Source organism: Rattus rattus, chromosome 9 (genome assembly GCF_011064425.1).
Source record: "Rattus rattus isolate New Zealand chromosome 9, Rrattus_CSIRO_v1, whole genome shotgun sequence".
Classification (NCBI taxonomy): Eukaryota; Metazoa; Chordata; class Mammalia; order Rodentia; family Muridae; genus Rattus; species Rattus rattus.
The window spans coordinates 6,028,195-6,038,264 of NC_046162.1; the positions used below are offsets into that span (position 1 = coordinate 6,028,195).

At 55.1% G+C, this 10,070-nt stretch overlaps 1 protein-coding gene across 1 annotated transcript; it reads right to left on the reverse strand.

The window, feature by feature from the left end:
• Positions 1-356: 356 nt before the first annotated feature.
• Positions 357-3,053, reverse strand: Tlx3 (T cell leukemia homeobox 3). Its single transcript, XM_032912861.1, has 3 exons — positions 2,633-3,053; positions 2,031-2,274; positions 357-1,094 (listed from the first exon to the last, which is right to left on the reverse strand). The coding sequence occupies exons 1-3, from the start codon at positions 3,051-3,053 to the stop codon at positions 884-886; spliced, it is 876 nt and encodes a 291-aa protein (XP_032768752.1). The 3' UTR covers positions 357-883.
• Between the last annotated feature and the right edge of the window lie 7,017 nt (positions 3,054-10,070).

A 10,070-nucleotide genomic window follows, 5' to 3' on the forward strand; every position in this document is an offset into this window, starting at 1 on the left:
GAGAAGGTCCAGAATTTCCTCTCCAGCTGCAAACCGTTCCCCTCTTCTCGGTGACCCACCTACTAGGTGACTGACTTAGAACCCGCTCGGATCAGAACATTCCCTTACCAGCAGCGCGAGGCTGGGTCCCAGGTCCACTCCTTATCCCACCGGCAACCGGTTTCGGCCGGCCGGCTGGAACTGACCTGCACCGCGCATCCTCCGCGGGGCCCCGGGGCGGGGTTCGGGCTGGGGCGAAACCAGTGCAGCTCGCAGACCTGGACGCACCCGCGCACACCGCCGCTCGGTAGCGATAGCCAAACGGCCGGGGTCGCCGAGCGTTCGAGGAAAGAAAACGAAATAAAAGCGGCATTAAGTGAAATAGCTAACTTTTTATTAAATAAAACGACTTAAATAAAAGGAACGGAAAAGGAGAGGCGTGCACCCAGCCTAAATGCAGGGTGCCCCCGGCCCCGGACGCTTCCCCCAGTCGCCGGGTCGGCTGCCCCTCCTCCAGCGGCCCCGCAGGGGAAGCAGGTGGCCGGTTTCTAAAGAAAAAAAGCCAAAACTTTTATTATTTACACGTTTGGGCAAAAGTACAAAGTATAATACAGGCGCCCAGCCCGGGGGTGCGGGCGCGGGGCGGAGTAACGTAAGGCGCTTCTTTGTCAGGCCCGGGCCTGGGGCGGGACGGGGCGCAGGGCGGGGGGCTCGGATTGTGCAGCCGCGAGGACCTGGGCCCAGCCCCTCTCCGCGGCCGGCGCTGTGCGGCGCGCCCCAAGGCCCACGCGAGTCGGGCCGCCCTACCCCTCTCGGCCCAGCTTCCCTCCCCAGCCCGGCTGGGGGACCCGGGTGCCCCGCCTGGTGGGGGCGGCGATCCGTAGCTACAGTGCACGCCGGTGGCTCACACCAGAGAGGTGACAGCGGGGACCTTGGAACTGTCCTCCTCCCAGGGCTGCAGATTCTGCAGAGCAAAGAGCGACGAGTTGTGCAGACAGAGCGGGTCGGGCTGGATGGAGTCGTTGAGGCTCTTCTGGAAGGCGTCGTGTTGCAGCTGCAGCATGAGCCGGCTCGCCTGCTGCCGCTCCGCCTCCCGCTCCTCCGCCGTCTGCCGCCTGCACCCGGGGAGGGAGAGGGACAGCACTGTCACGCACTGGGCTTTGCTAGGCCACCAGCGGGCCCCAGCCCTCCCGGGAACAGGGCCTCCCGGCCGGCCCCTCGAGGCGAGGAAGCGCCTGACGCCCGCACACACTAGCCCCGAGGTCCGCGGGGCGGGAGGGCGGGTGGGACCGCTGGGTTTTGTTTGTGCACCCCGGGGGCGCTGGGTAGGCACTCTGCCCGCCCGTCCACCTGCACACCCGGATTTTGTGGCCTCGCCAACAATAAATCTTGTTTTTGTGTGTGTGTGTGTGTGTGTTTTGTTACCCCCTGCGGGATAAGAGCGGCAGGGCAGTGTATAACTGACTCGGCCCTGAGGCCGATGGGGTCACTGGGGCCCACGGGTGGACTGGCTGGCTGTGTGCACCACCAGCTGGGCGGCACCGCGCGGGGTCAGTCTGATAAGAATTCTACCAGGCACCGTCTTGAAGCCATCTCTAGAACACATAGCTTCGTCGTTTACGGGTTGGGGGAAGGCAAAGATAGCATTAAAAAAAAAAAAAAAACTGAGTTGGAAAGAGGACCCTAAAACAGCCCTGGCCATCAATCCGAAATCCGAGTGGGTGGGCTGGAATGAGAGAGGGAGGAGAGTGTGGGAGGCCCGGGGTGTGTGTGGTGGGGGGCAGGTGGGAGGAACCCAAACGAGCAAAGGAGGCGAAACAAAACACTGGCGAGATGGGCCTGAAAATGGAGACGCCGAGGCGTGGGAGAGATGGCGAGAGGGATACAGGTCGGTGGGAAGGAAGGACAACAAATCTGGAAAAGAGGGGCGATGCATGGTCCAGGGGGCGCGGGCAGGGGCTAGCACAGGAGAGGGCAGGATGCTGGCCTGCGGCGCAGGGCGGGGCAGGTGAAGGGCAGGTGCGTGGTGGGCCGGGCCGGGCCTCTCTCACCGCCACTTGGTCCTCCGATTTTGGAACCAGGTCTTGACCTGCGCGTCCGTCATTTTGAGGGACTTTGCGAGCGCCGCCCTCTCGGCTGAGGCCAGGTACTTTTGGCGATGGAAGCGCTTTTCCAGCTCACAGATCTGCACCCGGGAAAAGGATGTGCGCGGCTTCTTACGCTTGGGCGGCGTCCGGTTCTGGTAGGGGTGGCCAATGCGCCGGGTCACGGTGAAGGGCGTGAGCGCGGCCGCCGCTGCAGAGACACATGAGGCCCCTTGAAGCCCAGCCCCACCACCGTTTGGGCCGCACGTGGAGCCCCGTGGGACACAGTGCCTCGCTATTTCGCTCGTCCCGCGAGTCCCCCCCCAGCAGCGTCAAACCAGACAGGGACGCTCCCCCTTCCCCCGGACGCTGGTTTCTTTTTATGTCCCCCTACGACCCTCAACTCTGCGATTTACCATCCCCTCCCATAGCCGCCCCGAGCTCTGGGCGCTGAGGCCTCCGCCATGCCTGGGCCTCTGGAATCGATCCTGGGAGTGGAGTGCACAGGGCGCGGTGCCCCTGGCCCCCGGAGAGCCGAGGCCTGGCTCCTAGTGGCCCTCTCTGCTCACCTGTGAAGCGGTCCTTTACAAAGCGGCGACTGCTCTCCATCCAGGGGAAATTGAGGCCGCCCAGGCTGGAGACCGTGGGCACGGAGGGCATGGCCGGCAGCGCGCTAGGCAGAGGCGGCGGCACGGCCCCAGGGAGCGGCCTGTGCGCTGGCACCCGGATCACGCCGGCGGGGGCCAGGCTTAGGTTGACACTGTAAGATCCCGCGTCCTCGAAGGGCGCGCCGAGGCCCGCAAACGAGGCGGGCAGAGACGGGTACGCGGCGCCCGGACGGCCCCCGGGGGGCCCTCCTAGGTAGCTGGCGCCGTCGGGGCCCCGCGGGGCGGGCGCGCTGTCCTGGTCCGGGCTGTTGAGGATTTGGTCGATGCCGAAGCTGATGGGCTCGTGCGGGTGTGGGGTCTGCGCGCTGGCGGGCGCCTCCATCCTGGGCGGGCGGAAGGGCTGGGCTGGGCTGGGCGGGGAGGCGGCTGGGTCCCCGTTACGGCGCGGCCATGGAGCGCCCGGCGCCTCCAGTCGCACTGAAACTTTGCCAAGAGTGCGCGGGCCCGACAGGCTCTGTGTCATCTTTCTTGAACCGAACCTGGAGTTTCCGCTGCTAATTCCTCTCCCGCCGCAGCCATTGGCTGCGATCAACAAGCCTCTCTTCTCTCATTGGCTCCTGGCTTTCAATAAAGGCCTAATTCATGGAAATAGGAGCTTAGGGACTGTTCCAAGGTGACATCATTTTAACAAACGAACAATAGGTCAAATTTATTAGCCGGGATAATGGGCGGCGGATATTAGCGCCCGAACCGCAGCTTCTCAAACCCGAAATCTAACGAAGCTGCAATTAGCAGACGCTCCCCGCTCCGGGCCCGGCCGCTTCCCGCCGCCGCACCCGCCCGTAGGCGCTGCTGGGGAAATGGCCTTTTGCCGCGGGGGTTTTCGTTGTCTTCTAAATATTTTCATCTGCGCAGACCCCAAACAAAATGAATCTTCAGTTACAGCGGAGATGCAACCTAAGAATGGTTCTACGAAATCTGCGGAAGCCTATCGGCTGCTCGCCCTCCGCCGGAGCAACGAAAGCGTAGCATCGTGGGGTGCAAGCTCGGCGCTGTCCACGCGTGGAGCAAGGGGAGCACCGGAGCGTTCTCCACGCGACCTAGGATACAGACCCGCGTGGGGAGAATTTGTCCCCGCCCGGGTTTCCAACGAGGCGTCGCGGCCACTTTGGAGATGCTCCCTGGCCCCAATCAGGAGGACTGAGCGGTGACTTTCAGGTGCCCACGCGTACGGGCCCGGTTGGACTAGGGACCCGAGGTCAACTGGTGGGGAGCTGGGATCCCGCCCCTTGAAATTCGTTGTGGGATAGATGGGGTCGTGGTCGCTGGTTTGGGGACTGCTCCGAGGTTCAGCAGGTTTGGAGACCTCAGTCGCTAGTGGCACAGGAGGGGGCGGTTCCCATCTAGAGCAGATGGAGAGATTTCCTTTGGAAATTTGAGCTGCGAGCTCCTACGGCTGCAGTTCAGTTCAGGAGCTCGCCACCCTAGGATCGGCTGTCGCCTCCGGGACTGTCCACACCAGCCCGGTAGCACCACATGGGGAGCGGTCACCTTTCTCTCGGCCTGGGTGAGACCCAGAGTCATTTCCTAGTGGCGGACTGTAAAGTCGTTGGCTGTAAACTCTCAGCGCTACACTCTCGGCAGGGCCTCTTCCTCTGGTTCCCTGAACATGAAAGCCCCAAGCGATGTCTGTGCTGTTGGTCAGAAGTTGTTTGTAGATTTGGGCGGGCCACTTCATAGCTGAGTAAGCTTGAGCTAGAGACTCCATCATTTTAGACTTCGGGTTTTCATTTGTAAAATGGGGTAAAGCGTGCACCGTGTATTCGTGCACTGTGAGAGAGATATTGAGAGTGCTAAGAGCACAGAACCCTGCACTTAGTAGGTGCAGCTCCTCGCTCGGCTCCCTTCCCGCCCCCACGCCCATCGCGGTGGATGGTGTAGTATGTTATGGTGTTTATTTTGTTGGTAGTTTTTTATTTGCAGAGGTATCTTGGACAGGTGTATTTCTTCACCGATGGGGTAAGAGCACAGGAGGGAGGTAGCAGGGGTTTGATTCTTTAGTCTCTTTGCCCTCAACGATCCAGATGACTCGGGCTTTGTAGCTCCTGCGGGCTCTAGTGGGCAGTTAGGTCACCTGCCAGGTGTGTGACATTGGGCAGCTTGTGGGCTCTGGCGGAACCACTGTGCTCGGGTGGGACAGGAAGGCCTAGAAACAGTGAGGGTTAACGGGTGCAGGATGCCTTGGCCTGGCCAAGGACCCTTAGCTAGGAGAGGTGCCATTGTGTTGGCTCTGGGGGTGGGGGTGGGGGTCTCACTCTTCTAACGCAGGGGCTGCTGCTGGAGCTCTGCTTTGGGCTCCCACTGTCCGCCTCCAGCCTTCTTTGCTTTATTTGTAAAACAGAGAGGGTTCTAGCCACCCCCAGGGTGGCCACGGCAGCAAAATGGGTAGGAGCTGTGGAAGCACCCATAAGAAATTCCACTCCAATGCACACTCTGGATTATATAATAGCACCTTTAAGGACAGAGGTAACTCATCCTTGGGAACTCTGTGTGGCAGGGGTGGGCACTAGATACCCACTCACCCAGTGAGGACAGGGCTTTCACTGAGGGGAGTGATGGTCAGACTTGAGGTTGCTTCATTACATCTACTTTCCTGCCTGCTTAGAGCCTTGGGTTCCAGGCCTGGCCACTTCCAGGAGCTGGTAAAATGCCCAACAGGCTGTAGCACAAAGGTCCATGGTATGAGATGACCGGGATGTGGGGGGCACGGCCAGTAGTGCTTTCCGGGCATGTGTAGGAACATCTCAGTCTACTCAGACTCAGAAGCACCGAGTGTCCTGTGCCTCAGTTTCTTTGTGTAGCAGAGAAACAGTACCAAGCTCACTGGAGCTAGTCCAGTGGGTCTGGGGCCCAACACCGGTGAGGACCTTCTCTGCCTGACCACTCAGGAGCTCCAGGTCCATTCTTCCTTGGACAAAGGAAGGTATTTAGGCAGCCTGGAAGGGAAGTAAATTGGAAGGTGGGGGTGTGGGGAGAGGTCCTGGTCTAGGTCGGTGGATCAGAAGGTGTCCTTGGATCAGCTATGTCAGCAGCACTTGGCATGTTTTGTTTTTCTAATGCCATTTCTTGGCATTCTTGGATCCCGGGGTGGGAGTGGGGTAGTCCCTCTATGTCAGAAACTCTGGGTGGGGTTGAGTGGCCTGCTAACAAGCCACCTAATGAGTCTGGGGCCTCTCAGGTTTGGAAACCAGTGGTCAGACTCCTGTCCATGTCTTAGCTTTCAGATGTGCTAGGAAATAAACACAAGCGGATTGGTTGTTGGTACTGACTTTGCTTCTCACCCTCTTACATACTTGTGCTTGTTGTAGATAATGCTTGCCAAAGTCTCTTTTATTGGTTTTGAAAAATGCCCTTGATGGGATCTAGCTCAGTGGCTTGACACTGGGGAGGCCCTGGGCTCAATCTCTAGAATGGGGGTAGGGAAGGAGGCTTCATTTTATCTTTTATTTTGAGCCCAGGCTGGCCCTCATGTGCTCACTCATCCTCAGTTTCTCAAGGGCAAGGAGGGATTATAGGAATGGCCACCATGTCAGACTCCTAATCTTTCCTCTTTTTGTTTATTTATTTTTGAGGCAGGGTCTCATTAGTCCATGCTGGCCTCAAACTGGCAAGGTAGCTGAGAAACACCTTGAACTTGTCATCTCCCATCTCTGCGTCTTGAACACTGAGGTTGCAGCATGCACCGTGATACCCGGCTCATGTGGGGCGGTTACTGAACCCAGGGCTTTGTGAGCCCTCGGGAAGCACACTATCAAGTGGGTGAGCTCCGTGCCAACTCTGTGTCTGTTTTGTTGTTGCCTTTTTTTTTTTTGTCATCTTTTCTATGAATATTTTGTTTTGCTCTTACTTTTTATAAATTCTCTCTTTTTTTGTTGTGGTGAAAGTTTATTTTCTCAAAATTCCCTTTCCCCCTTCTTCATAAAGTAACTATACTCAAGGCAATGTCTCCCTCAAGCCTGGTTTGGCTGAATATGTTTTGATGTGGATTTGGTGTCCCTGAAATTGTGAAGATGCTGTTCTTTTGTACCTTCTATTAATTCAACATCAAGGTGGGAGAGAGGCCACACGAATGGAAGAGATGGAAGAGAATGGTTAGAAAAATGCAGATTCTGAGAGAGATCGAGCTGGGGTCAGGACTCTTGGGGATCTAGATTTCCAGCCTGCGGGAATTTTTTCCTGGTTCCCTGGAAGTGAAGCTGGGAGGAAGGGTGGTCTTGCTGGGAGTCCTATAGGAGAGGTGGAGCTTCTGGGATGGAGGAGTGGCAGGTTGCTGGAATCTCCAAGTGGTCCATGAGCCTGGATGCAGGCAGCTCAGATTGTCAGCCATTGACTTCCTATGTGACTTGGGATTCAATATTCCTGTTTTTTAAGATGGTGTAGGGATTGAATCAAGGCTCCTGATTGTTTTGAGGCCAGTTACCCTATTTGAAAGATTAAGGGGGAATATCCTGGCCTACTCCCATAAAAGGCATAAGCACAAGCTTTGGCACATCCCATGTTACAGGTTGCTGACCTGCCTACTATACATCCTACAGGGGAGGTAGGAGACCTAGGCTCCTTCTAGCTTTCAGGATGGAAAATCACACCTGCCCATTTTATTTAAAAAATATTTACTGTGCTCATACTCAAATTTCCTAGACACCCAGACTTTCTCTACTTACTTGATCTCACAGGACTAAGGGACTTAGTTTATCTGATAGCAGCAGGCACAGTGGAATGAGTTCTTAGTACAGCTTCCCACAGTGGGAACGGCTTAGAGAAGACATGGGGGGGGACTAAAAAGGCTCAAGGCTACCCACCCTTCTTCAAAGGGAAGAAGGAAAATCCCTAGGTCTCAGGTGTATATGAGATCTCACCACGGGCCTTGAAGTTTCAAGGACAACTGGCTTAGGGAACTGAGGCATTCATTCTGTCACTGGATTGAATGTCTAGAACTGGCCTGTCTCCCGTGTGGACTGTGAGGTCCACTCTTCTGTACCTCACCCAAGAAGCGAGGGCACCTGTGGTGGGCTGCAGCCTGCCTCTCCTTCTGGCCTGGGAGCTCCTTTAGGGTGCCTGAGTCTGTGGTATGAGACCATGACACCTAATCGGGGCAGATGAGGGGATGAAGGAAAAAGGATGAGAGTTTGGGTTCAGAAGTTTGTGTGTGGACCCCATTCAGACTTTTCTTTCTGCTCATCCCATGGCTAGGATCTTTGTATCCTTTTAGATCGAGGCCACCTCTCTCCTCATCCTCCATAGCTTGCCTGGTCCCAGATCTTCCCTATCCAGTTTCTTCTGGTTCTTGTTGGACTGCCCTGCATTGGACTTGCTGATGATACAGCCCATCAGCTCTGTGAGGGCAGAGACTTGATCTCATTCATTGGCTCATTGTTGGGTAAACAAAGAAGTAGGTCATTGTCTTTCAACCTTCCTAAAGCTGCGGCCTTCTAATACAGTCCCTCATGGTGTGCTGACCACCCCCAACCACAAAATTATCTTCACCACTACTTCATAACTATAATTTTGCTAGCTACAAATTGTAAATATTTTTGGAGATAAAGCCTTGCCAAAGGGGTCACGGTCCAGAGGTTGAGAATCGTTGGCGTAGGTCAAGGGCTCCCAGTGTCCTTGGGTTTGGTCAGTTTCAGACCATGGCCTTGAAGAGGGCTTATCCTGGGAGATGGTAGTAGTAGCAAGGGGCTATAGTACGGGAGGGAAGGGGTCTACCTTCCCCTGGGGGTGGGGTGGGCTGCTGGCTACTCAGGGGTGTTGGAGATTTGATTAAGTGCAGGTGGCAGGCTGTGTGGGGTGGGAGGGGCAGGGTAGCCCATGGCAGGCACATGCTGCAGACTTGTTAAGAGTCCCTGGAGCCTCACCTCCCCTGTCTGTGTCCTTCACCACTGTCCGTTTCTCCATCTTGTATTGTATAGCTTTCCTCCCTCTTCCTGACAAATTTTCTCTGCTGAATTTGACTTCGTTTCAACTCTTTTGTTGGGCAAATTACATTAAGATGGATGTTGCAGGCACCCTTTATGGCTTATTTATCGTGATACTGTTTCTATCTCACGCTTATAAATAACTTATGTTATAGCTTTTGTTTGTGGAGATGTAACTTACATATTTTATTACGCTTTCTGTAAACCTCAAAAAGAATCTTGTCAAGGGAAGCGCTCTTATCAGCAATCCAAACTGTGGGATGTAAAACCCGACACTAACATTATTTTTTAATATGCCAAGGAGGCAGGTTACTCTTGCTGTAGTTGGAAAGGCTCGCTTCCTCGTAAACTTGCACCTCAATAAAACATTAAAAAGTCTCGAGAACGATTTTATGAAGTACAGCAGGAGGATGAATCAATGGTAGAGCTCACAGGCACAGCTCAAAGTGTCTGGGCAGACTGGCTTTGCTCCCTAAGTATTTAGTCCATGGGTTGAGGAACCTGAAGGGGTCCCCTATCTACCTCATCAGTAACCACTACAGATGACTCAGTTTGGGATTAACAAGAAAAAAAAGTAGGTGTGTAGTTAGGAAAATTTTTGATTGCTGGCTCAGACAGTTGTTGTTGTTGGTGGTGAGGGTGGCTCCAGGCAATGGGTTTTGCTTGAAGGTTTGAGGCTTCAAGGGTGATTGCCTTAGGGAAGAGAGGTCCTTGATTCAGCATGTTGCTGAAGAGGGCTAGAACTTGGATGTGACTTGATTGTCTGGACCACAAGGGCCACTCCCTGTCACCTCTTATTTCTACTCTTGGACTAAGTGTGGGAGGGTTTAGCTATGTAGCCTTTTCTCTTCTCAGTCTACTGGTCTGGTTTCTCAACTCTAAAACAAGGAAAACAATACTTGACTTCCTTACTGAGAATCAAGGCCTAGCATGTGATTCAGTGTATTACGGTGGTTCCACTTCTCTTGCAATGGTGTTCCTTTGGCTCACTGTTCTCTCCACTGTGGTGCTAGGGTGGAACAGGGCTCTGCATATGCTCCACCAGAGCCACACCCCAGTCCTGCCTCTCCAGGTGCTCCTTTCCAGTTCATGGCCCTCAAATGCACCACCTCCCTCCAAAGTGCCAGGCTGCCTACACCTGGAGAGGGTGGTATGAAGGTCATTTGCTCTTCAATTCCCTCACCAGCCTGCCCTATTCGGATGCTCAGCTCCACTGAGATAATTTGGCCACTCACCTAAGTTATCAGCTATAAGGCAGCCCAGCTTTGCATTTTGGAAGGGGTCGCCATGACCACAATCCCAAGGTATATGTAGGCTGCCATGCCAGCGGAAGGGCCTCCAGTGAACCGAGAGGGTTTTTCTGGGCTGTTTAGATCATGACACACAGTGCAGGGAACATGTGCTCCTTGGGGTCCTGCCTT

Excerpts from the sequence above, each read along its gene's own strand:
- Tlx3 (XM_032912861.1), bottom strand. The coding sequence starts at position 3,053 with ATGGAGGCGCCCGCCAGCGCGCAGACCCCACACCCGCACGAGCCCATC. Across the intron at positions 2,275-2,632 it reads TGTAAAGGACCGCTTCACAG|CGGCGGCCGCGCTCACGCCC; the intron begins GTGAGCAGAGAG and ends GTGTCTCTGCAG. Across the intron at positions 1,095-2,030 it reads AATCGGAGGACCAAGTGGCG|GCGGCAGACGGCGGAGGAGC; the intron begins GTGAGAGAGGCC and ends CCCCGGGTGCAG.